The 27975-nt window shown below is 41.6% G+C and overlaps 3 protein-coding genes across 3 annotated transcripts in view; all 3 read right to left on the reverse strand.

The window, feature by feature from the left end:
* Nucleotides 1-4511: 4511 nt before the first annotated feature.
* Nucleotides 4512-14784, reverse strand: LOC109900660 (probable G-protein coupled receptor 63). The gene is made up of 2 exons (XM_020496390.2): nucleotides 14252-14784; nucleotides 4512-6245 (listed from the first exon to the last, which is right to left on the reverse strand). Exon 2 carries the CDS (start codon nucleotides 6117-6119, stop codon nucleotides 4860-4862), a length of 1260 nt encoding a protein of 419 aa, XP_020351979.1. The 5' UTR covers nucleotides 6120-6245; nucleotides 14252-14784; the 3' UTR covers nucleotides 4512-4859.
* A 762-nt stretch (nucleotides 14785-15546) lies between these two features.
* LOC109900661 (NADH dehydrogenase [ubiquinone] 1 alpha subcomplex assembly factor 4-like) lies at nucleotides 15547-18457 on the reverse strand. The gene is made up of 3 exons (XM_020496391.2): nucleotides 18221-18457; nucleotides 17750-17841; nucleotides 15547-17640 (listed from the first exon to the last, which is right to left on the reverse strand). The coding sequence occupies exons 1-3, from the start codon at nucleotides 18360-18362 to the stop codon at nucleotides 17338-17340; spliced, it is 537 nt and encodes a 178-aa protein (XP_020351980.1). The 5' UTR covers nucleotides 18363-18457; the 3' UTR covers nucleotides 15547-17337.
* Nucleotides 18458-19428: 971 nt separating this feature from the next.
* Nucleotides 19429-27975, reverse strand: part of LOC109900662 (dermatan-sulfate epimerase-like) — a 32512-nt gene continuing 23965 nt past the window's right edge. Inside the window, exons 5-6 of the mRNA XM_020496392.2 lie at nucleotides 25574-25781; nucleotides 19429-25358 (exon numbers count right to left, since the gene is read on the reverse strand). Coding sequence (XP_020351981.2) covers nucleotides 23609-25358; nucleotides 25574-25781 — 1958 coding nt within the window. The 3' untranslated portion in view covers nucleotides 19429-23608. The remainder of the gene's footprint in view (nucleotides 25359-25573; nucleotides 25782-27975) is intronic.

The raw sequence follows: 27975 nt of genomic DNA on the forward strand, positions 1-27975 counted from the left end.
ACAAACAGAGAATACATCCCTCCCTACCTTGTAGGCTTACCCAGTATTGAAGGCTTGGTTCAACAATCTCAGAATGTCATTCAACTTTTTAGTGTTTTGTAACAGATGTCTCTTTCCATTCATCAATTGGCTGTGGCACAGTTTGGATTGGTTGATTTTTATTTGTCAGTAAAAATAAATACATAGTGTATTCGGAAAGAATTCAGACCCTTTACATTTTCGACACTATGTTTACAGCCTTATTCAAAAATGTATTTTAAAAACTATCCCTCATCATTCTACAAACAATACCCCATAATGACAAAGCAAAAAGACTCACATTTACATAAATATTCAGACCCATAAGTATTCAGACTTTGGTGAAGCACCTTTGGCAGTGATCACAGCCCAGAGTCGTCTTGGGTATGACGCTACAAGCTTGGCACACCTGTATTTTGGGAGTTTCTCCCATTCTCTGCATATCCTCTCAATCTCGGTTAGGTTGGATGGTTAGTGTCGCTGCACAGCTATTTTCAGGTCTCTCCAGAGATGTTCGATCGGGTTCAAGTCCGGACTCTAGCTGGGCAACTCAAGGACATTCAGAGACTTGTCCCGAAGCCACTCCTGCGTTATCTTGGCTGTGTGCTTAGGGTCATCCTGTTGGAAGGTGAACCTTCACCCCAATCGCTCTGGAGCAGGTTTTCATCAAGGATCTCTCTGTACTTTGCTCCTTTCATTTTTCCCTCTATCCTGACTAGTCTCCCAGTCTCTGCCCCTGAAGAACGTCCACACAGCATGATGCTGCCACCACCATGCTTCACCATAGGGATGGTGCCTGGTTTCCTCCAGATGTGACGCTTGGCATTCAGGCCAAAGAGTTCAATCTTGGGTTCATCAGACCAGAGAATCTTTTTTTCTCATGGTCTGAGAGTCCTTTAGGTGCCTTTTGGCAAACTACAAGTCGGCTGTCATGTGCTTTTTACTGTGGAGTGTCTTCCATCTGGCCACCCTACCATAGAGGCCTGATTGGTGGAGTGTTGCAGAGATGGTTGTCCTTCTGGAAGCTTCTCCCATCTCCACAGAGGAACTCTGCTCTGTCAGAGTGACCATCGGGTTCCTTCTCCCTCGATTTCTCAGTTTGGCTGGACGGCCAGCTCTAGGGAGAGTCTTGGTGGTTCCAAACTTCTTCCATTTAAGAATGATGGAGGCCACTGTGTTCTTGGACCTTCAATGCCTCAGAAATGTTTTGGTTCTCTTCGCCAGTTCTGTGCCTCGGAACTCTATGCTTCAAAGCGCTCAGGACTTCAGACTGGGGTCAAGGTTCACCTTCCAACTTATGTAAATGTATATTTGTTTTATTTATTTTTTAAATAAATGTGCAAAAATATCAGAAATATATTTTTGCTTTGTCATTATGGAGTATAGTGTGTAGATTGAGGGGGAAAAACAATTTAATTTATTTTAGAATAATGCTGTAGCAAAATGTGGAAAAAGTGAAGGGGTCTCAATACTCATGACTTCCTAATGCACAATATTATAATCATCACCACCGTGAGAGGGGAGTATTCCCTAATATTGAACAGCAAAATAGACTGAAATCTGTAAAGGATTTTCTCTTTAGACTATGCCAGAAGTAAATTAAATATTTTTTATCCCCCCATCATGGTACCATGTGAACGGTTGAGTAAGTGGCTTGGATAATATTACATTATCTGGATTGTGTGTGCCAGATGGAACGAGATTGGCTGCTTTCAAAGGGGAATGCCAAAGGGGATATTTAACTGAAAGGTAGTAATCAACGTTCTACACATATAGATTGCTGAATGATACATTTTTAGATTGAACCGAATGTAGACCGATGTAATAGAAGAAACATGATTATAAAATGCTTTTCTTCATGGGTTTTTAGGAAGGTCAGTGTCTAGACCTGCTCCATTTTCTACCATGTGGTAGTTGTCTGTCAGCCGATCTTTAGTAAAGCCCCTAGCAGCATACTGTAGAGATGGTGGGTGCATCTCAATATTGTAAAGTGTCTTCCTTTCCTTCATCTACACTGATCTGATGATTAAGGATGGATGCAAGCAATTTAACAGAACCAATAGCTGGTTCTAGCTGCATAGTAATTATTTCTGATCGCTGCAGATCATCTGTGTTGCAGTCTAACACCTGACTGCTATAGGTCTACTTGACTGACAGTACACCACCACAGAGATGAGGGAGTCTGTCTTGGGTGGTTTTCACATAGACCCGCCTGAGGAGGGACACATGCCCTACTCTGGATACACAAGTCTATCCACAGGCAAGTGCCTCCGATTGCCATGGAAACTAGCAAGAGCTCAAGCTGGATGAGCTATGTGCATGAAGTAGAGCCTGGGCCCAAGCACAAAAGTTAACTGTCATTTTTTTTCTCCCCAGTCCAAGGTTTCAGTGGATTTTGTATCTTTAGCCCCTACTCTAATAATCAAGTCAGTGGACCGCCCTTCATCTCTGTTCGAAGGCCGTCCATCTCCTTTCTCTTGTTGCTCGCCATCGCTTTTCATCGGCCGTCCATCTCCTTTCTCTTGTTGCTCGCCATCGCTTTCCATCGGCCGTCCATCTCCTTTCTCTTGTTGCTCGCCATCGACTTTTCATCGGTCTTCCATCTCCTTTCTCTTGTCGCTCACCATCTCTTTTCAGTTGCAAGAACAAGATATTTGATCAAACAAACGTGACAATTGCTGAATATTTTTGTTTACAACTTATATTTTTGTTAGCATTTTGGAGGTTTTGATCTCAACACACATTTCTTCTCCATTTGCTAACAATTATTATTATTTTTGTTTATGGTTTTTAAAGTTTGAAGTCAAACCATTTTGTCCTCAAATTGACTCCATAGAACACACCTGTACACAAGAAGAGCTTCAGGCTCATTACCTGAGAGCTGACGGGATGACTCAAGGGTGCATGGGCAATGTGTTTCCAGGAAATATTTTTTTACGGATCTTGCTAGTAGACAGTCCACAGGAGCAACTGCAACATCATAGAATAATCAGGTCATGGCACACATCACATACCATTTATTGCCCATATAATTGGATATCATTCGTGTTATGTTCAACACATTCTATAATGCATGTTATTTAAACACAAGGCTCCTTAAGCGGAAGAAAACACCTTTTACTGAACAATACTAGATCCACCTTCTCTTGAGACACCCCCAAGTAGCTGTTGCTTAGTAATAGTGCTCGGAGCTATGATTTATAGTGAGCTTGAAAGCCCTTAGCACGCTCATTAGTCACTGCTGGCAGAATAATGAATTCCAGAGAGGAAGCTGATTTAAGAACACCATCCCTTATATTCTTCAAGCTGAAAAGAATCGCCTTGGTACAACTATGTTCTTTTGAATGTATCTAAATTCACCTGGCCCAGCTACAAAGGGTTGCAGAGGCCAACGTCTCTTTGAGGCTAAATGTCCACATTGGAAATCAACCCGTTGACCTTTCAGAGTCTGGCATCCGTTTTAGACTATAATGCCTGTGACCATGACCCAAATGTGTTTGCAGAGAGGACCTTTTGCTTTTGTAATTTAAGTTCGTATTAACAGAAATGAGCTGGTTACCTATTACCATCTAACCCAGTTGAATGTTAAATACATCAGGAGAATTCCACTAAAACCTGTGAGCATATCAAACAGAACCTTGTGCATAAACACCTTCAAATAGTCCAGGCATCAGACATGACTGACTGGCAATATACCATTACCATATTCAACACTGTTTTATAAGCGGTGTGACCAATGCAACATTGAAGTGTGTAGCTAATATCAATAGCCAAGATGAAGGTGGACTTATGGAAATAAGTGTATGGTGAGATCATGCATAAATGCGCTGTGGAAACGTTTCACGTGTGTAACCACTCGGGGGAGGGGCTGACAGGAAAGAGACACCACTGGGTGATGCAGAGATGTGCCTTGGGCCAATTATTTTCTTGAGCGGATGATCAGTGAGACAGAAAATAATTACAAATCATTTGTAGACTGCAAATTGACCACACGCACATATAATATTAGACTAAAACATAATTTCTAACCTTGCATACATTTGTATTCGATCACGCCATGCGTGGGAATACTTACGAACAGATATCCAAAATGAAAATCTCTGGGAGCTGATTTTCTGAGGTTCTTAGTCTTTTATGCACAACAATGAAATGATTAAATAATTTTTTAAGAAGATTTTGGGGGCCAAATAAAACTGCACGCAGGCCACCATTTGGCAAACCCTGGTGTAATGCGTCTCTAGAGTGCATGGTACATTAAACACAAATAGGATTCAAGGCCATGTTGAGTCAATCTAAACAAATAGACTGCAGCAACAAAAAACAAAAAAATTTGTGGGTTGCTAAGGAACTTTTTTCTAAATTTCTTTGCCTTTTTTATGATGTGTGTAAACCATAGTATAATTGCAGAAGTACAGTATAAGTCAAATCTAACATGCGTTATAAAGAAGTAAACCAAACCAGGAGTAAATACCAAAGACTATTAACATGGCAAGAAATGTTAATGTTTTATTACATTCAAGAGTGGCCTAAGTGCAGTACACTGAAATAGCACATTTTCAGCAGATGTAGCAGCATTCTGACTGGCATAGACTAATTAATAGGCACAAAACAATCAAACAGAAATATCAATGAAAAAAATGTAATAGCCTGGCTGCCTTTCACCATAATCAAAACCACAGAAGCAGTTCATTTACATGCTTTGTAAACAAATTCAACACAGCTAAAATATACTGTCCTTGTCGAAACAGCAATCACAACTCCTCATGAATTTGACTAGTGAGAGCAAATTAGATAAATGGTCGAACAAAACCTACATGGCAGTGAAGTCTGTGTCCTCCAAGTCAGACCACAGAGCGATGCTCCCCACACACGTACACAGCGCTGGGTCGGATACGCCGCTTCGTGTGGCCGGGCAGCTGAGGGAGAAACTTGAAGTACTTGGGCATCAGGTCAAGGCAGGCATCGCGGAACTTCTTGATCCGCCAGTAGTAAATGAGAGGGTTGAGAGCCGACTTGAGGTAGCACAACCAAAGGAGCCAGGTGCTGACTTCAAAGAAGTTGTCCTTGTGGTAGAAGGGGCTGCTGAAGGTGGAAACCAGGCTGTAGGCGGTGAAGGGCGCCCAGCACATGGTGAACACCGAGAAGAGGATGAGTATGGTGGTGAAGGCACGTGTCTTGAAGCTCATGTCTATGTTCATCTGGAAGGGCCTCTGCAGGCTCATGAGGCCCAGCTTGCTGGCCTGACTAAGGCAGATGCTGTCCGGGTGGCTGTGGATGCGCACAGCGTTGTGCCGGATGGTGTTCAGGATCCCCATGAAAGTGTACAACATGACCATGAAGGGGATGAAGAAGAAGGCCATCATGAGGAGCAATACATAGGCGAGGTACCCTGGCTCGCTGGTGTAGCCAAAAACACACTGTGGAGCTCTAGAGGGGATCTGGAGAGAAGGGTGACCTGTGGCTAGTGGGAAAGAGAAACAGAAGGAGAGAGTCCAAGTGATGACTATGAACACTTTGGCTCTGTGGGGACTCAACTTGTCCTGTTTCTGGACTATGATCAGGAACCGATCTATGCTTATTATAAGCAGGATAGCCATGCCCTCTATGACAAAGAGCCAGAAGAACATTGCCGACACTCGGCAGAAAACATCCCCGAAAATCCAGCGTGTGGTCACCACAGTAACCAGGGCGAAGGGCATGTTGAGGACAGCCAGCATCATGTCTGCGAAGGCCAGGCTGGCCAATAGGATGTTGATGGCGGATCGCATGGCAGCGCGCTGGTAGACCATCAGAACCACCACCACATTCCCCAGGAAGGCCACCAGCAGGATAGAGACCATGGCCATGCAGAAGAACACCTGGAGGGGCAGGCTGACGCCATGCACACTATCCTGGGCCTCAGATGTTGGCGTGACTGTGACCAGGTCCAGAGGTGACCAGGAGATGCCATTGGAGCTGTTTTGCATGGACATGTCTTCCATGTCAGGCTGGCCCTGGAGGAGGTGGTCAGAGAGGTTCAGCAGCCTCATGACGAGGCAGCAGAGGCTGGCGTTGTTGGACTCCCCTGCCTCCACAGGGGGAACGACAGTGGAGTAAACCATTCTTCCCCAAGGGGTGCAGGCTTGGGTTTAGACATCGTTACTGGAGCTCTTCTCTCGCCAAACATGATACCTCTGATGCATTTCTTAGTCCTGAAGAAGCCAGCATCTTAGCATGGAGGAGAGATCCTGGGGAGACGGAGAGGGAAATGGAGGCAACACAGAAACATAAATGTCTAAATAGTTTGGTCTGTTTTTCCATAATAATAATACATTTAAAATGGGTATTATTTGTTTTAAAATGTTGCATTCCTCAAAAGACAATATTATGTATAAAATTAAATGACTTCTTTCAATGCATTTGTCAAACTGAAACGTTCATATACACATTGATCTGCACCTAATTCACTGTCTCCATGATTAGGCACTTTGAAAGGAGATCAACAGAGATTGAGATAACATCCTTTCCCTCCAAGTCCCCTCGGTGTTACAGTGAATGAGACACTAAAGCCTCTAATCCATTCAGTGTTGGACGGGAGGGAAGGCCCTTGTGGGGAAAAGTCAGTCAGCAAAATCCTACCCTGACACGCAACACAGGGCACAGAGAAGACATTAAAACTGCTAAAAGCTACCAACTTCATATGGGACTGGCAAGGATCTTCCCTGTACTTGCCACACTCCTCTTCATCCTCAGTAAATACTGCACTTCCCTACAAACAACATGGCCTTCCCAACACTAACATAACAGTTGTTGTCTCTCATTTTAGGTTTCCATTTGGAGGTAACTCCACTTCAACTCTGCCAATCAGCTGGTGGAACTGGTGTACAGAATGAATTTAAAGATTTAATGAGATTTTTTGCGTATTTATGTATCCCTTTAATGCCACAGGTAATTTATTTTCCCAGAAGAAGTGTGTTTTACAGATGTTAGAATGCCTAGCCTACATGGGGGAGAGTGGGGTAAATTGAGTGTTTTATATTCAGCATCACTCCGTCAAGGGAAATACATTATTCTTTCTAACAAAGATCTCTGAATACACTACCATTCAAAAGCTTGGGGTCACTGAGAAATGTCCTTGTTTTGGAAAGAAAAGAAAATGTAAAATAACATCAAATTGATCAGAAATACAGTATAGACATTGTTAATGTTGTAAATGACTATTGTAGCTGGAAACTGCATTTAAAAAAAAAATGGAATATCTACATATGCGTATAGAGGCTCATTATCAGCAACCATCACTCCTGTGTTCCAATGGCACGTTGTGTTAGCTAATCCAAGTTTATCATTTTAAAAGGCAAATTGATCATTAGAAAACACTTTTGTAATTATGTTAGCACGGCTGAAAACTGTTGTCTTGATTAAAGAAGCAATAAAACTGGTCTTTAGACTAGTTGAGTATCTGGAGCATCAGCATTTGTGGGTTCGATTACAGGCTCAAAATGGCCAGAAACAAAGTGCTTTCTTCTGAAACTCATCAGTCCATTCTTGTTCTGAGAAATGAAGGCTATTCCATGCGAGAAATTGCCAAGAAACTGAAGATCTCGTACAACATTGTATTACTCCCTTCACAGAACAGCTCAAACTGTCTCTAACCAGAATAGAAGAGGAGTGGGAGGCCCCGGTGCACAACTGAGCAAGAGGACAAGTACATTAGTGTCTAGTTTGAGAAACAGATGCCTCACGTGTCCTCAACTGGCAGCTTCATTAAATAGTACCTGCCTCAACGTCAAAAGTGAAGAGGCGACTCCGAGATGCTGGCCTTTCTGATCACCAACAACAATGAGATAGCCTATAGGGAGAAGGTTAGAGACTGACCGCGTGGTGCAAGGACAACAACCTCACCCTCAAAGTGATCATGACAAAGTAGATGATTGTGGACTACAGGAAAAGGAGGACCAAGCACGCCCCCATTCTCATCGACGGGACTGTAGTGGATCAGGTTGAGAGCTTCAAGTTCCTTGGCGTCCACATCACCAACAAACTAGCATGGTCCAAGCACATCAAGACAGTCGTGAAGAGGGCACAACAAAACCTATTCCCCCTCAGGAGACTGAAAAGATTTGGCATGGGTCCTCATATCCTCCAAAGGTTTTACAGCTGCACCATCGAGAGCATCCTGCAGAGGGTATTGCGTACGGCCCATTACATCACCGGGTCCAAGCTTCCTGCCATCCAGGACCTCTACCCCAGGCGGTGTCAGAGGAAGGCCCTGAAAATTGTCAAAGACTCCAGCCACCCTATTCATAGACTGTTCTCTCTGCTACTGCACGGCAAGTGGTTCCGGGTCGCCAGGGCTAGGTCCAAGAGGCTTCTACCCCCAAGCCATAACACTCCCCCGCACATTGACTCTGTACCGGTACCCCCTGTATATAGCCCCGCTATTGTTATTTAACTGCTGCTCTTTAGTAATTTGTTATTATTCCCCTACCTTTTTTTAGGTATTTTCTTCAAACTTCATTGTTGTTTAAGGGCTTGCAAGTAAGCATTTCACTATAAGGTACACCTGTTGTATTCGGCGCATGTGACAAATAAAATTTGATTTGACGTCGTATTCCTGCGATTAATGCCTTGCATTACACCTGGGAAGAAAACACTTACATTTGGTCAACTTGCCATATCCTCAACTTACTCCATGGCCATTGGCTCAACTGTCCAAAGGAAAACATTTTGACTATATTAGCTCACACAGCTACAAGGGTGGACTTTCATGCTAGGTTTAGGACCTCATATTGTAGCTTATATAGACCCCAAATTACGTATAGAACAATATTTAAATGATCTACTTTGGTTTAGATAAAACAATCATGAAACCTCTAACACAACAAATTCATTTGACTTGGTGAAAATCTGTTTTTTGGACCAAACTTGCTTACCACTTTTTCCATGTGGTTTATTCCTTCAGACTCCATGAAATGATGACCTCTTCCTAAATATTTGGTATACTTTCCTAGAAACATGGGTGGCACATCATACCTTGGTTCAACTGACCCCACTCTCCCGTACTTTGTTTAGATAAGGCTAAGACTACTTGTTGGTACTTTGTCTGGCATATGGTTTATATCCAGAACTTGTATTGTAAGGGCTAAAAGGACTTCAGTCCTTGGAGTTTAGCTATTTAGATGTAAGCCCGGTTACTACACTATTATAAGCAGGCCAAACAACTAACTTACCACTGCTCTCCATCTCCAAAATATCATAGCAATTTCATGCATTAATTAAACCATGCCAGGGAGCAATTTCTCAAACCATGTCACTGACCAAGTCAATGTTTTTATGGGGACAACTCAAGACTGCAATAAAAAAGGCTTATCGCTTATATAAACATTGGATACTGTTATTTTAGACAGGCTGGTATCATTTAGAATGGCTCCACGGCAAACCTCAAACAGAAAATGTTGTAACTGCCAAACTATAAGCAGTTCCATCCATAGAGCTCGCCAGCTTGTAGTACTAAAAAATGGAAATGAAACCTCTGGTTCATTCAGTCATTCATATGGGGGGAATTAATTGTGAAAAAATGGGGGTTTGGGATAACCTCAGACCTTATTTTCGGTGTTTAACACAGGTTTGGGAGATCTTTAAAAAAGTGTATGACATATTTCAGGTTGACGTTTATTGTCATGAGTCTTGTCCTGGAGGCAGAACTGAGTGCAAAGTCTAAATTGGCCATATTGTAAAAATGTATGAAAACAAAAATGTGCTTTTTGGTCTTCATTTAAGGATAGGGTCAGGCACTAAGGTTAGCAGTGTGGTTTTGATTATATATAGTGCTTGCGAAAGTATTCGGCCCCCTTGAACTTTGCGACCTTTTGCCACATTTCAGGCTTCAAACATAAAGATATAAAACTGTATTTTTTTGTGAAGAATCAACAACAAGTGGGACACAATCATGAAGTGGAACGACATTTATTGGATATTTCAAACTTTTTTTCAGGGACAGGGAAGATGGTTAAAATTGATGGGAAGATGGATGGAGCCAAATACAGGACCATTCTGGAAGAAAACCTGATGGAGTCTGCAAAAGACCTGAGACTGGGACGGAGATTTGTCTTCCAACAAGACAATGATCCAAAACATAAAGCAAAATCTACAATGGAATGGTTCAAAAATAAACATATCCAGGTGTTAGAATGGCCAAGTCAAAGTCCAGACCTGAATCCAATCGAGAATCTGTGGAAAGAACTGAAAACTGCTGTTCACAAATGCTCTCCATCCAACCTCACTGAGCTCGAGCTGTTTTGCAAGGAGGAATGGGAAAAAATTTCAGTCTCTCGATGTGCAAAACTGATAGACATACCCCAAGCGACTTACAGCTGTAATCGCAGCAAAAGGTGGCGCTACAAAGTATTAACTTAAGGGGGCTGAATAATTTTGCACGCCCAATTTTTCTGTTTTTGATTTGTTAAAAAAGTTTGAAATATCCAATAAATGTCGTTCCACTTCATGATTGTGTCCCACTTGTTGTTGATTCTTCACAAAAGAATACAGTTTTATATCTTTATGTTTGAAGCCTGAAATGTGGCAAAAGGTCGCAAAGTTCAAGGGGGCCGAATACTTTCGCAAGGCACTGTATATGCTTTAAAATTCATTAGCTGATGAATATGATGTCATAGAAGAAAACAGAAGATCTCCTAAGCATGTGTTTTTCCAGAGACCATACCCCCCCCCCCCCCCTCCCCCCCAAAAAACATTAATTGTCGAGGAGTAACACCTCGATCACACCAACAGTGTCATTGCATTTTGGTACACCAAAAGTACATTCATTTCCAATGGAACGTTGTGTTTGCCTTGCAGCATTGCATTCCAGAGGCAGTTGCAGTGCGTTCTGTGTGGTGCATACGTTGGATTTATTGAACGCATGCATCAAACTGTATGCGTAGACGGCTTGACAGTAAATGGTAGCAGAATGTGAATGTTGAACTTTTGTTGCACACATCCAGATGATGCTGTGTACCATTTTGCGCAATAACGCTGTACGTGTGATCGAGGCATAAAGCCTCTGTTAAGTGTGATTTTCTAACATTCCTGCAGCACTTTCAAATGTGCTCTCTCTCTCTCATTTCTATTTTTAGTCATTCCATGTGGGTTGAACACACAAAGTGATACATTCAAAGTGATAACACGGATTCAAGGCCTATTAAATAACTTGCAGTAAAATGTAAATTGGCCTGCTTTTTTTCTACATTAACATTAATTTGTACACTGCACGGAGGATATTATTGTGTGATGGCTGTTGCTAGACTGAAACCTTGAGGCAAATTCTATCTATTTACCATTATGCATCAATAGAATTGTCAGTCACCTCACCACACCAAGGGAGAGAGTAAAATGGTTAATTAATGAGATAAACTGGTTAGCCAGAATAGAACAGGAACATATGTATTATTAGATGATAATACAATGACTGGTGGGTTGTGTGCTATATTCTGATTAAGACCGAAAGGATGTGTGCAAACAAACCTCAGACTGAAATCTAGGTCTGCCTCCTATCACTGACACTGATTGATCATCATGCTCTGCTCTCCTCATGAGGATATTATGGCAGGCATTGTTGATAGATACAGTCGCACCAATTCTGCACTGTGTAGCAGTCTTATATTCTAATTCCCACTGGGCACAAGCATCAATTCAACATGTATTCCACGTTATTTCATTGAAGTGACGTGGAAACAATGTTGTTTCTACATAATTCCTGATACAAATTATACAAGTAGCGAGGGAAATGGAGGATATGGGCCATTCCGTCATTACAGAGGTTTTCAGTAATCCAAAAAACGATTATTTGAGCTAAATGTCAGGGAAAATCATGGCCTACAGTATGTGTCCCCTTTTCATACAGAATGACCCAAAAGCCATTTGGCAGCTATGCACACACGGCTGACTCATAAAAGCAACCTTTTAACTTACCACTTTCAAATAGAATAAACATGAATTGGTGGTTAGGCCAGTATTCTTCCATTTTCAGATATTCAGCAGAATATAGTCATTTAAAGCATGTGATGGAAGAGCTAGAAAGAGATTAGAGTACATGTACAGTACCATTCAAAAGTTTGGACACACCTACTCATTCAAGGGTTTTTCTTTATTTTTACTATTTTCTACATTGTAGAATAAGACTGTTTCAGGATGCAGCTGATGCAACTGTCAAAACTATGAAATAAAACATATGGAATCATGTAGTAACCAAAAAAGTGTTAAACAAATCAAAATAGATTTTAGATTCTTCAAAGTAGCCACCCTTTGCCTTGATGACAGCTTTGCACACTTGTGGCTTTTTCTCAGCCAGCTTCATGAGGAATACTTTCCAACAGACTTGAAGGAGTTCCCACATATGCTGAGCACTTGTTAACTGCTTTTCCTTCACTCTGCAGTCCAACTCATGTCAAACTATCTCAATTGGGTTGAGGTCAGGTGATTGTGGAGGCCAGGTCATCTGATGCAGCACTCCATCACTCTCCTTCTTGGTCAAATAGTGCTTACACAGTCTGGAGGTGTATTTTGGGTCATTGTCCTGTTGAAAAACAAATGATAGTCCCACTAAGCGCAAACCAGATCGGATGGTGTATCGCTGCAGAATGCTGTGGTAGCCATGCTGGTTAAGTGTGCCTTGTCACCAGCGAAGCACCATCACACCTCACACCTCCTCCTCCATGCTTTACGCGGAGACCATCCGTTCACCTACTCTGTGTCTCACAAAGATACGGCGGTTGAAACCAATAATGTCAAATTTGGACTCATCAGACCAAAGGACATAATTCCCCTGGTCTAATGTCCATTGCTCGTGTTTCTTGGCCAAAGCAAGTCTCTTCTTCTTATTGGTGTCCTTTAGTAGTGGTTTCTTTGCAGCAATTCGACCATGAAGGCCTGATTCACGCAGTCTCCTCTGTTATTACTGTTATTTCTCTCTGCTTATTTGAGCGGTTCTTGCCATAATATGGACTTAGCCCTATTTGGCAAAAGACCATCTTTTGTTTACCACCCCTACCATGTCACAACACAACTGATTGGCTCAAACGCATTAAGGAAAGAAATTCCACAAATGAACTTTTAACAATTTAAATGCATTCCAGGTTATTACCTCATGAAGCTGGTTGAGGTTATTACCTCATGAAGCTGGTTGAGGGAATGCCAAGAGTGTGCAAAGCTGTCATCGAGGCAAAGGGTGGCTATTTGAAGAATCTCAAATATAAAATATATTTTGATTTGTTTAACACTTTTTTGGTTACTATATGATTCCATATGTGTTATTTCATAGTTTTGATGTCTTCACTATTATTCTACAATGTAGAAAATAGTAAAAATAAAGAAAAATCCTGGAATGGTGTGTCCAAACCTTTGACTGGTACTGTACATATCCACAGAAACCATAGTAACTGGTAAGAAGGAACTGCCTGGTACCTTGCAAGTCAATGATAACACTGCATGTTGAGTAGTTGTGGAACCTAGCAACAGGGACCTGCTGCCAGCCACTAGGCCTACCTATCTGAATGCTTTGGATCTCTTTCAAAACAATGTTGAGCCTTTCATTAACCACTGCAAATGATCATGTTGATGTATCATATGGTCCTTAAAGCCTTAGATGATTCTAAGAGACGCAAAAGTTATGCTGCTAACCATACAGTTAATGGAAATTGCGTTTATCTTTTGGAGTGTCTAAATAGGAATTTGAATTACACATATGTTTCTGAGCTGGATAATGTTGTTCAGTTATCAAATGGGGAAATAAAACATCATACATTCATAGTAATTCATACAGTTGTAAAGTTACAAATAATAGTAGTCAACATTAACATGGTAAGAGGTGTAGAAATGAGTGATTAAACGACGTGATTAAAATGTATAAACGTTCCTTTTGATGCATTTTCTGCAATAGCCTACAGTCAGCCATTATCTGCCGGCCTATTAAAATAGTATCTCATCACAGGAAATTATTGATTGTGAGGCTATAGAGTTTCATAGCCTATACATTCTGCGATATAGACACTGAAACAAACCCATACAAATTAAAATTATAAGCCTACTTGGTTATTTTTGATAACAGTATTATTATTATTATGCTTGTTTGATGATAGCCTAATATTAATTTAATAAAATATAATTGTTTTAAAATGTTTGCATTGTATTAACTGAAACCACTTTTCAGTAAGTATTTATTTCGATTATATTATCCTCGGTCTAGAAAAAGTTAAATTACCTTTTTCCTTCCAAAGTCTCAGGTTGACCAATATCGTTATTGGGTTTCAGTTAAGACAGACCCTTTCACGCTGCTTGTTTCATATAGTCTTTCTGTTGATCCATCTCGCTGTCCAGATGCTTTTTGTAATTCCTCGAAGTCACGTCACAACTACATATTCGAGGTGTAATTAATCTCTCGTTGCACGCTAATTAACAAGTCTAATAAAATAATATTGTTTACAGAGAGGCAAACGGCGAATGCCACCTACACAATTCAACAAAAGCAGTGAAGTAAAATGTAGCTCCTCCGCATATCGTTATAGCTTTGTTTAGCAAGGAATTGATTTCGCAGCAAAATAAAAAACGGCTGGATTGGCCTAAAGGCCTACCAGACAGAATCATGACTCAAAACGGGCTTTGAACAAGTTGATTGTCTGTCATTTGATATTATTTCCTATAGCTCTACCCTAATCTTTGTTTTCCTGAGAACGATCATTTTGATTGTCACTGTCGGGGTCCACCGTAGGCTCTAATATTGCGTCACTAAAACCTCTGTCGGTATCCCGGTTAACTGACAGTCCCATCATCCAGTAATATGGACAGGATTGGGTACGGTCCTCCGTTAGGGCACGCCCATTATCTCGAGCTCCAATTGAAATGGATAATGGCCATAAAGAGGAGTTAATGTCTGGTTGCATGACTAGGCCTACAGGGCACGTGTGATAGGCGTTGTATTGTTACACTGTATACAATCATCATCAAACACTCAGAAAAATAAAATGTTACAACAAGATTCCAATCAGTGTATGTTTGGTCATTAGATGTTCCACTAATAATAGCTACTTACAGCTGTATAAAACTGCTTATTACACATCTCACTACCCCATTTTCAAATCAGGCGACCCCACATGGTGTCTCGACCCCTAATTTGGGAAACGCTGTGCAAGTTACACTATATTTTTTTAAAGTCAGCGCTAAATAGATAATAGCAAGGTCAGTGCCTCCGTATCAGCAGTGCTCTATTCTCTGCCACCATCTCAGAAACTACACTTAGTAATGGTGAGAGGAGCGATGAGAGAACTCGGCAGTATCCAAGAAGCTGTTAAGTGTGAATAACTCAATCCAAGCAAGTCATTCACACATTCAAGCTTTGGAAAGACATATTATAAATACTGTGCACGTAATAGATCGCATACATCCCTTCTAGTTACATCCGGTTGTAAAATGGGAACACACATTGGAACAGGAAGACTGATAACTGCTGAGGAACTTTCTGGAATTTCCTTGCCATAAAAAGGCCTACATTAAAACAACTTTTAAAAACAATGTCCTTTATTTTGCAAAAATTGTGCGTTTGCAGCAAGCTGTGAAAACTGAGACCATCAAACCAAAGTAACCTCACAAAATTGCTACTGAATCAACAAAGAACCCACTACTCATATCTCATGAATAAGAGTTTACAACTTAATCACAATGTGGAGTAGGCCACAAACATGACACTGTCCAAGTATGAACCCTACAATACAATACTTTTTTATTACATGGGCACCCCCTTCCATAATAAATCAATCTATTTACACATTAATTACATTTCAAATGTATTGAATGTCTCTCAAACATCCCTTTAATTCACATCTTCATCAACATTAGTGACAAGTAAATAATGGCATCCTGATTATTCACTCTTTCATGAAATGTCCCAGCAATGCATTTATATATAAACTATAGAAGTTCTTGGCAGGATATCCCCACACTGAACACAGAGATACATTCACTGGTCATTGCAAACTGCAGGCCTCACTTGATACACACTGGAGGATTACATATCATGACATATTGGGGGCACACATGGAAGACAAAAACAAGTTAAATATATTGAATGATTTCCACTCTTGGAACAGGATTGACAAACATACAGAACATTTGTTTATATAAATGTCAAATTAAAGAGTAGAGTAGCTTGATACTTGCAGAGAGATGCACAACTGGTAAGTGACAACTTACTAGCATCTAGAACCAGTTTTGTAACTGGGATCCATTTACCACAGGGTCAGTTGTATGTGAACATGTAGCCTTATGACTCAACATACAGGGATGAAGCCCTTAAATAAAAGTAATTTGTCAATAATCATTCATTCATTTGCAGGCCAAATATCATAGCTATCAGTCATAACTATATAGCAGGAATCCTTAGTGGGGAAACAGCCACGTCCATTTGCGATATTACACCAAAGAAGTTACTGCAAACAACAAACACCGTTTTCTCCCCTCGGACATCATTGCACACGCAATAGTGGAGCACAATATGTAGATTTATTTTTTTACTATGCTGATGCTCCGCAGTTTGGCAAAAACGATAACAACGATGGTGGGGTGGCCAGTGGTGCCGTTTCCCCCTACTGCAGAGTTCATCTTTAATGTGATTAGTAAATGTGTATTGAGATTGAAATATTCTGTCACAAATGATATGTTTTTATTGTTACGACCTTGGTGTTTATAACACTGATTACCACCTCCACAAGGACGCCATATTTTTGGAGCAGTGGTAACATGTCTAGCTCTGGACCCAAGGGTACTGGGTTCAAATGGCAGGTTATCATTTATTGTCATGAATCTTGCCCTGGAGGCAGCTCTGCAGAGTGGTCACTAGCAGGCACAGCCAGAAAATCTGATTTAAAACTAACCTTAAAGGGATACTTCGGGATTTTGGCAGTGTGGCCCTTTATTTACTTCTGCAGAGGCAGATGAACTTGTGGATACCATTTTATGCCTCATTGCCAAAATCCCCAAGTATCCCTTTAACCACAACTGCTAATCCTACTGCCTAACTCTAACCAAATATCCAATTGTCTTAATTAATATATAGCCAATTTTGACATCTAGCGGAAATCACTAATTTCTGCCTCTAGGACAAAATTCATGACAATAAACGTCAACATGCATTCAAATCATGCCTCAAAACCTCATGCTTCTCCCTCATTCCATTACAGTATGTAGAACTCCAAATATTGCAGTTTCATCTGGACGAGGACAACAAACATAAATAATTAATACACTTGGCTGATGGCTGTTGGATTTAAAGACCAGGAATAATGCATCTTCGTCCTAGATATCTTTGATCTTCTTTGCATCCTCCGTCTTTGGTGGTATGATCTTAACCTCGAAGGGGATGAAATGCTTCAGAAGTGCTTCAGTATCTTTCAAGTCAAGAGAGTACTCCAGGGCGACCTTGCCCAATGTCCATGTTTGGGGAGCATTCTTATGATTGTTGAGAGCTTGGAGGGCCTCAATAATAGACAGTTTGCCTTTAGGGACATCAATGATCTCAACAATACCATAGGGGTCCCCAGGTAGGCTGGAAATTAGAGGCCTGCGCTCCTCTTTCTCCTCAGTCACCTCCTTTGGAGCCTGTTAGGATCAAACAGAGTAGGGTTATAATCAAGCACATAGATAAAGGCCTAGCTATCAAATAATCCATCACTGAAATTTAAATTGAATAGTCATTATTTAGGCTCACCTCTGTAGGATCCTTTGATTCCACATAAACTGACTTCAGGAACCCCAGTAGAGGGTCGTTTCTCTTGTGGATGGCATCAGAGATCTCAGTAACTGAAGGAAACAGAACCAGCCCGAGCATGGAGGTAGAGGGTGAACCCTAGTGCTGGATGGGTAATTTGCATACTGACACACTAGGAATCTTTGCTGGTAACGTTACATAGCTAGCTATCTATGTGCTTGCAACATAATTGGAAAACTGATAGTCACCACACATTCACCCACACTTAAACCTTGGTTTCAAATTAGTTAACTAAGCTGTACGAAACAACCCCCAGTATAGAGTAAGCTTTACTAGCTACCTAACGTTATTTGCTAGCCTGGCAGGCGTACCTGACTTTGATGAGCCTCCGATTTGAGTTAGCTAAGTACTGTCTGGAGCTAGTCAACAGTACGTCATTGCAATGACATAAAGTCCTATGTATGTACTCACTCTGTGTACTCTGAACAGGATCAATGTGGGTCTGATGTCGAGGTGCCGCTTCAGGTTTTGCCTTCCCGATCTCACGATGTACCCGGTTTTCTAAGTTAAAATTCCTAAACAACCGTGCAACGCGTGCCCCCATTTTTTGCATAATCAACCCTGGGAACGGTGAAGTTCGTCCAACAATTTTAACGGAGAGCGAGAAAGTTCTATCATGGTAGCTGGAAATTCCACAGCGAACCCGTGTGGCCCGGAGAACATCAAGCGTCTGGTTCCACCAGTCTGGGTTCCACATTCATTATTTCGCTGGGGACACACTTACCAGCAGGTGGTAGCAGATCCTTGGAGTCTATTCAGTACAGTAACCTACAGTGTAGGTAGACAGGCAGGCAGAGAGGATGGAAACCGTATGATGCCTCTGGAAAAGGCTATAAGGACACGCAGGCGCCTGACGACAAAACCGATATTTAATTTATAAAACATTAGGTTAAGGTTTGGGTTAGGGTCAGGGTTATGGGTTTGGTTAAGGTTAGGGTTAAGGGTCCGTTTGAGGTTTTTGCTAGTTTGCCAGCTGTGTCCTTAGTCTCCCAGCCTCTTTGGTGTAGGCGGCCTATAGTTCAGTGTTTGTTCTAGTATTAGTGAGAGTGACACTTCTGGAGGCACTGTAGGCCTATGACCAGAGGACTGGTTATTGTAGTAAGGTAACACTAGAGTCATACAGGTTTTTAGTCTTTTTACTGAGTCTGACTTGGATTTGAGTTATATGGGAGCCATGAAGGTGTTGTATATCTCTTGAATAGTTTAACCAACCAAGTCACCTTTACATATGTGAACACTACAGAGCACATCTGGCAAGGATCAACTGGCAAGGACAAATACCACATTTCAAAATACCATAGCCTACATTATTAGAAACACATACATTCTTTTGCTGAAATGTCATTGACTTGGGCGCCACTACTCACATTCATAGGAACTGTCAGGTGAAGTAGCATTTGAGCAATGTTGGAAATGTTTCAAAGGTGATGGTTTACGTAAAATATGATTTTGGCCTGGCTGTCACACTACCGACGAAATGTTTCTGACAGTCTGATCACCTCTGAATGCAGGCATTGAGATTAATGATGGACTCATTGTCTTGTAACTCAAATTATCTAAGTAACTCAATTCAAGTTTATTACACATCACAACATTTGAGACAGAAGAGACACATTTGAGATCTTGCGTAAAACTCTTTATTGAAAAAAAAAACGGTGAAAATGTGTTATTTAATGAGATGGCAAAACAATGAATTCTGATTGTTGCTTGTTGCGTGCAATCCCTGACCAAAAGCTGCTACTTGATTGTCATAAGTGCTTTCATAATCTCAGTATCCAGAGACAAATCTCTGCGCTGTCACAAAAGGGTAGGGCTTCCATTACTCATAGTTTAGTTAAATTCATTGGCAAGATACAGCATGATTAGGCAATAGTGGTATAGTGTATTGAGCATCACACTCACCTAATCAAACTGAATTCAACTAGTGGCAACACTGTCATGGGTTGTAGCTCCTCCCACTTGCAGGCTGAGGAGTCATGTGTCTAGATTCTAGACCAGGGTTCCGCTGCTGGCAGACCACAGGGGTTTTATTTGGCCCTCCAAGTCTTCTGAGCAACATTTTCATTGTTGGACATAAAAAATTGTAAAAACACCAGGAAATCAGCTATAAGTGATTTTAATTTGGGAAATCTGTCCCCAAGTATTTCCACGCATAATAGAGAGATCATATACGTGATCATATACAAATGTAAGCAAGGTTTGAAATTATACTTTTTTTGTAAAATATTATGTACATTTGGGCTTCTTGCGGTCAATTTACAGTCTACAAATGATTTGTAAGTGTGTTCTGGCCCCCCAACCATCCACTCAAGAAACAATCGGCCCGCGGCTGAATCTAGTTGATGATCCCTGCTCTAGGCCATAATATTAACTTGCACATGTTCAGGACACGTCTGGGAATGTGTCTATCTTACAGAGAGAGAGAGAGAAAGACTCCTACAAAGATAGTTGGACAGAGCCCACCTTAACATGTGCAAAACACGTCAAAGGAACTAAAGACTTGTTTGCATGTCTCTCCTTGTTATCTGTGGGACTGAGTAACAGTGAGTAAATATTGATAGCTGCATCCTCTTTCTACAACCAACCTCCTGATCTGAGGAAAACTTGATCATACACACACTAAATTGAGGACAGATACAGGTAACTGCCAAAATAAAGGAAACACCAACATAAAGTGTCTTAATAGGGCGTTGGGCCAACACGAGACAGAACAGCTTCAATGCACATTGGCATAGATTCTACAAGTGTCTGGAACTCTATTGGAGGGATGTGATGCCATTCTTCCACAAGAAATTAAATCATTTGGTGTTTTGTTGATGATGGTGGTGGAAAACGCTGTCTCAGACGTCACTCCACAATCTCCCATAAGTGTTCAATTGGCTAATTGAAAAGCTGTTCAAAAGAGACATTCTATTCCATTTTTTTGTACTCCCTGACGAAGGCCATGCAGCCGAAACGCTTTGTTTCTATTGAACATGCCATACTAATAAAGGCATTTTAATCAATTATATGAAGAGTGCCTTGGTCCTCCTTTCTTTTTGATGACCAATTTACCCCTTTTACCAAAGAGCACCTTCTATCTACCAAAATGTACTATTGTGTAACTTAGTAGCGCTTCCCTTCCTCCTCTTTCTACGTCTTCAATTGGGTTGAGATGTGGTGACTAAGACGTTTCATGCTCATCAAACCATTCAGTGATCACCCATGCCCTGTGGATGGGAGCACTGTTATCCTACAGGGGTATAGCCATGGTAACCAAAATATAGTCCCGCAAAGCATTTTTATACATGACCCAGAGCATTATGGGATGTTAATTGCTTAATTAACTCAGGAACCGCACCTGTGTGGAAGCACCTGCTTTCAATACAATTTGTATGCCTCATTTACTCAAGTGTTTCCATTATTTTTGTAGTTACCTGTATGTCTGTATAAATACAGTATGTACAGGTTCAGGACTATTTACATATTTCCCGAAAATCTCCTCCACCAAAACCCACTGAAAATCTACCCTCTCCTAGCATTTAGTTCTCCCCTCCCTAACAATCCCATAATTAGCAGAGTAGCGGTGTCCTCCTTGCCAAGGTACATATCCCATCAAAATAACACAAAAACCCTCATCCCTGTTATGCCGCCTGTAGACCCATTAGAATAGACAGTAACAACAATAAAAATGGGCAGTAATGACAAATGTTTCAAAATAATGCCACATTATAAAATCAGGAGGTTCAAGTGTGTATTATATTATATTAGGTGGGTTTTGTGATGGAAAATCAACGCTAGCATAATGGAATGGCCTTCACCAACATACTGTTGACAAGCATTTGAGAGCATGAAAGTAAATCTATTACAGAAGTAAAATTAATATTCAAAAGTGTATTAATCTAAATGGAATTACATGGACCCTGACAGCTATAGAACAATATCACAAGACTTAAATGGGGATGACAATGTTTTCTGTTTTGCAGTTAAGCCAATTTGGTGGAATGCAATAGTATCAAGCTGCAGTTATAGACACAGAGAGGACCACCGCCTGTCACCTGAAGTAGCATATTTCTACTGTTTTATATCTGCAAAGTCCCCACATTCATCAGGCAAAAGCAAATACACAATGACAATAACATTGCACATCTGTGCATATTGTTCCTTTTTCATTGCAAAGAGTAGAAAATAACACAAAAATATATCTTGTTTGAACATACAGTACCAGTCAAAAGTTTGGACACACCTACTCATTCCAGGGTTTTTCTTTATTTTGACTATTTTCTACATTGTAGAATAATAGTGAAGACATCAAAACTATGAAATAACGCATATGGAATCATGTAGTAACCCAAAAAGTGTTAAACAAATCAAAATATATTTTATATTTGAGATTCTTCAAAGTAGCCAGCCTTTGCCTTGATTACAGCTTTGCACACTCTTGGCATTCTCTCAACCAGCTTCATGAGGTAGTCACCTGGAATGCATTTCAATTAACAGGTGTGCCTTGTTAAAAGTTCATTTGTGGACGTTCTTTCCTTCTTAATGCGTTTGAGCCCATCAGTTGTGTTGTGACAAGGTAGGGGTGGTATACAGAAGATAGCCCTATTTGGTAAAATACCAAGTCCATCATCAAGAACAGCTTGAGCAAAGAGAAACGACAGTCCATCATTACTTTAAGACTTGAAGGTCAGTCAATACGGAACATTTCAAAAACTTTGAAAGTTTCTTCAAGTGCAGTCACAAAAACCATCAAGCGCTTTGATGAAACAGGCTCTCATGAGGACCGCCACAGGAAAGGAAGACCCAGAGATACCTCTGCTGCAGAGGATAAGTTCATTAGAGTTAACTGCACGCCAAATTGCAGCCCTAATAAATGCTTCTCAGAGTTCAAGTAACAGACAAATCTCAACATCAACTGTTCAGAGGAGACTGCGTGAATCAGGCCTTCATGGTCGAATTGCTGCGAAGAAAACACTACTAAAGGACACCAATAATAAGAAGAGACTTGCTTGGCCAAGAAATGGATATTAGACGCAATGGATAGTAGACCAGTGGAAATCTGTCTTTTGGTCTGACGAGTCCAAATGTGAGATTTTTGGTTCCAACGGCAGTGTCTTTGTGAGACACAGAGTACAGTAGGTGAACGGATGATCTCTGCATGTGTGGTTCCCACCGTGAAGCATGGAGGAGGAGGTGTGATAGTGTGGGGGTGCATTGCTGGTGTCTGTGATTTATTTAGAATTCAAGGCACACTTAACCAGCATGGCTACCACAGCATTCTGCAGCGATACGCCATCCCATCTGGTTTGCGCTTAGTGGGACTATCAGTTGTTTTTCAACAGGACATTGACCCAAAACACACCTCCAGGCTGTGTAAGGGCTATTTGACCAAGGAGAGTGATGGAGTGCTGCATCAGATGACCTGGCCTCCACAATCACCCGACCTTTCTATATTATTTATGACATAGACTGCATGTCAAAACGTACACAGAGAGAGGCAGAGACATCTGCATTTTAGTGGCTAGCCTTGGAGATCTTTGATATGAGTCAGGGGGTCTAATCTAAAAACTGTACATGACAAAGTTTATACAGACTCCATTCTCAAGCTCCACAGAAGCTTAGGATCTCAGAGGTGGTCTGGCTTAATATCGTCAAGTCTATCAATTCCTATTTGGAATTAATGATTTCCTGGACACCCATCAGGTAGATTTGGCTCAGACTGAGGTGTATGGTACATTTTAATCACCCATGGCGAACTACAATAGTCAATAGGTCTGTCTGTACATTGATATTCCCTGTCGTTGCACAGTAATGATGTCAACACTGTGTGCGAGAGCAGGAAGAGTAGAGGCAGAGTAAAATGAAGCTGTCGATGAGGAGAATGCCATAGAAACACCTTTGGGTGTGTAGACTTCTGCCTCTCTGGAAGCGTGTCAATAACACAGCCAGTAGCAGGAAGAAGGTGGCTATGTTTAAGATTAGGAATAGTCTGATATAAGAGGCTACGTTTGACAGACTGTCACTCTTGGCTGTTGCCGACATGTGGACCTCCTTGAACTTGCGACCCTTCACAAAGCCACCCTTCCTGCCTTTATTTGAGTCTCCATAATCCATAAACGCCCTGGAGTCTCCATCCTCCTCTGAGCTCTCCTCAATAATCCGCTTTGTGCTCTTCGATCTCTGTTTCTTCTCACTCACCTCGATCTGTGCAAATATGTCAGGCAGGCTCTCTGAGAGCTCGTTCCCAAGGTTCCCCAAGGCTTTCTTGGCCCCCTTTCCTTTGCCCTGTTTCTTAGTCAGAGCAAACATTTTCTTGATAGCCTCCTCTGTCTTCTTCTTGTCTGAGAACTGTAGGAGGCGCTCAGCTGCCTTGCGGAAGCTGGCCGTGTTGAGTACCCTGCCCAGAATGTGTCTCTCCAGCTGCTGGAAAACAGGCTTGGCATGCTGGAGGTTGTCCTCTACTACGTTGACATACTCATCCAACTCCTCTGGCGTGTCGATCAGCACTCCTGCTGCTTTCTCAAACACAATCTTCTTCTGGTCCACCAGTACCATGGCGAACAGAGGCTTGTTGGTCACCTCTCCTGTCAGAAGGTAGATGGTGTAGGTGTGCTCGTTGGTGGCCAGGTAAATGTCCACCCTATTAGCATCAGCACGCAGGCTAAAGCTCTGCACGTCCACCCCCGGCCCAAAGAAGATATAGGCCACCCTGGTGTGTGGATACCTCAGTGGCATTGTCACATTCACATAGTTAGAGCCATTATAGGGGTAACCACGTGGATAGTTCCAGTACCCCAATACCCCTTTCTCACTGAAGCCTGTGTCATCCATCCAGAACATTTTATACGGGTCTTCACCATGTCTGACAAAGGCTCCATGCACACCATCTATTTTGGTTTCCTGAAAGAACAGGTCCGTGTTGTGGAAGAAGGCACTCATGGCCCTGGTTGGGCTGTCTGTCTCCAGATGGACATGATCCACTAGGACCAGCAGCTGGGGGTGCAGGAGCAGCAGGTTCCTCTGGAAGCTCCTGATCTTCAGGTCAGGGTTGTAGGCTGACTGGCCCTCCCCACGGATGAACACCATCCCCTGCCTCTCCAGAGCCGCCTCCACCCTGCCCTGGGCGTCCGCCGCCAGCCCCACCTTGTACTTCAGCCACTTGGAGTCACAGGCCTCGGTGACCTGACCTTCCCATGGCTTGAAGCAGCTCCCTGAGACAGCTGGGGAGAACAGCACTGCATTGTTGAGGAAGGTGTACTTGGGCCCGTACAGAGCCTCCGTGATAAAAGGAACACCGTTAGGGGCGAACGTAAAGCTGTTCTGGTCAGGGTGCTCATGGCCAGCGTTAAAGTTCCGCCACCCTTTGATCCAGTCTTTGTACTTGTTCCTGTGAACAATGTCAAATATGGCCCGTCCACCCAGCTTCCCCGACTTGAAAGAGAGGAAGGTGTGGTTGGTGTCTGCAGGTAAAGCACTTCCATACGTGACGACCCCCCAGTCCTCAAAGTAGTGGAGTTGGGATGTCCCGAAGTCTGCAGGAGCCCTGGAAGTCAGGCTTGGATCATACCTGCAGAATTGAAAAACAACAACATATTCATTTCATACATACACATTAAGTATGCTCAAAATGCTATTTAACATTCAGAATGGTGTAAAGTATTTAATTATCAGTATGAAAATAAACTTTAGGCCTAAATCCATACAATACAGCATATTTAACAGTAAAACTAAACCAACAGACAAGAGCGAACGAGAGAGAGAGAGAGAGTGACTCAGTCTCACCAGATGAACTCTGTGTGCAGTGTGCACCATCTCTGTCCCTTCCCGGCCTGTCCTGGCCCCTCCAACACCCGGTTCTGATGGATCAGTTCAGCCAGCCAGTTCCCGCTGCCGTTCCTCATCACGTATCGGTCCAGGAACACCAGCTGGCTCTCAGGCCCGTAGAACCAATTGTAGTTGGAATCTGCTACGGCTACAGTCCTCTGGAACCCTGGTGAGATGGAACAGGCCAGGGCCAAGATCCATATGGATTATTTTACAGTTAAAATATAGGAGGAGGCAACTGCAATAGTGGCTTTTCATACTGGTTTGTTAGAGAAATATTGAATGTTATTATCATAAAACTCTTACAAATTTGAAGTGACCGCTACATACTGATCATTCCAAGGTCCAGTTTGGTTGTACAAACAATATACCTTCTTATGATTCAATCTTGAGTAGTCTACAAAATGTAAGAAATATGGTATACAATATGTTGTATACATATACAGTGCATTCAGAAACTATTCATACCCTTTGACTTCTTCCACATTTTGATGTGTTACAGCCTGAATTCAAAATGGATTTTTCCCTCACCCGTCTAGAGACAATACCCCAAAATGACAAAGTGAAAACATGTTTTTTGCTAAAGTATTGAAAATGAAATACAGTATCTCATTTACATAAGTATTCACACCCCTGAGTCAATACATGTTAGAATCACCATTGACAGTGATAACAGCTGAGTCTTTCTGGTTAAGTCTCTAAGAGCTTTCCACACCTGGTTTGTACAATATTTGCACATTATTATTAAAAAAATTCTTCAAACTGTGAAAACAGCCATTTTCAAGTCTTGCCATATATTTTCAAGCCGATTTAAGTCAAACCTGTAACTAGGCTACTCAGGAATAAGGACAATAATCAAAACACAAGGCCAATTATAAAATGGGTGGTACGAGCCCTGAATGCTAATTGGCTGACAGCCGTGGTATATCACGGGTATACCATGGGTATGATAGAGAGCTGTTCTTAGGCACGTAGCAATGTGGAGTTCCTGGACACAGCCCTTAGCCATGGTATATTGGCCATATATCACAAACCCCTGAGGTGCCTTATTGCTATTATAAACTGGTTACCAATGTAATTAGAGCAGTAAAAATAAATGTTTTATCATACCGATGGTATACCCGTGATATACCACGGCTGTCAGCCAATCAGCATTCAGGGTTCGAACCACCCATTTTATAATTGGTCTTGTGTTATAGGTCATGGTCCTACTAAAAGGTGAATTTCATCTCCAATTTCATCTCCAAGTGTCTGGTGGAAAATAGACTGAACAATGTGCTTGCATGTGCTTGTTATCTTGGAAAACTCCTCAGTCCTTACCAATTACAAGCATACCTATAACATGATGCAGCCACCACTATGCTAAAAAATGTGGAGAGTGGTCCTCAGTAATGTGTTGTATTGGATTTGCTCCAAACATAACACATTTTATTCAGGACAAAAAGTGAATTGCTTTGCCACATTTGTTTCAGTATTACTTTAGGGCCTTGTTGCAAACAGGATGCATGTTTTGGAATATTTTTTATTCTGTACAGTTTTCCTTCTTTTCGCTCTATCAATTAGGTTAGTATTGTGGAGTAACTACAGCATTGTTGAGCCATCCTCAGTTTTCTCCTATCACAGCCATTAAACTCTGTAACTGTTTTAAAGTCACCATTCGCCTCATGGTGAAATCCCTGAGTGGTTTCCTTCCTCTCCGGCAACTGAGTTAGGAAGGACGCCTGCATCTTTGTTGTCACGACTTCCGCCGAAGTCGGCCCTTCTCCTTGTTCGGGTGGTGTTCGGCGGTCGACGTCACCGGCTTTCTAGTCACCATCGATCCATGTTTCAGTTTCGTTTTGTTTTGTCTGTATTACACACACACCTGTTTTCTACTACATATCACGTTCCTATTTAACCCTCTGGCATACATTCCTGTTCTGTCCGTGATTGTTTATGTTGTTAGTGGTTGTGTTTTGTGCTAGTGTTTTTTGTATGTTCCTATTTGGAATTTTGCTTGATATTTTGAGTAAACTCAGTTACGTTAATACCTGTGTCCTGCGCCTGACTCCGCTATAACTCTGCACCCAATCGCTGACATTTGTATTGACTGGATGTATTGATACACCATCCAAAGTGTCATTAATTACTTCACAGGCAGATGTGTCATTAATTACTCAAAGGAATATTCAATGTCTGCTTTTTTACCCATCTACCAACAGGTTCCCTTCTTTGCTAGGCACTGGAAAACCTCCCTGGTCTTTGTGGATGGTTTGAAATTCACTGCTTGACTAAGCGACCTTCCAGATAATTGTATGTGTGTGGTGCAGAGATCAGGTAGTTCTTCAAAAATCATGTTAACCACTATTATTAACAGACAG

Source organism: Oncorhynchus kisutch, linkage group LG12 (assembly GCF_002021735.2).
Source record: "Oncorhynchus kisutch isolate 150728-3 linkage group LG12, Okis_V2, whole genome shotgun sequence".
NCBI lineage: Eukaryota > Metazoa > Chordata > Actinopteri > Salmoniformes > Salmonidae > Oncorhynchus > Oncorhynchus kisutch.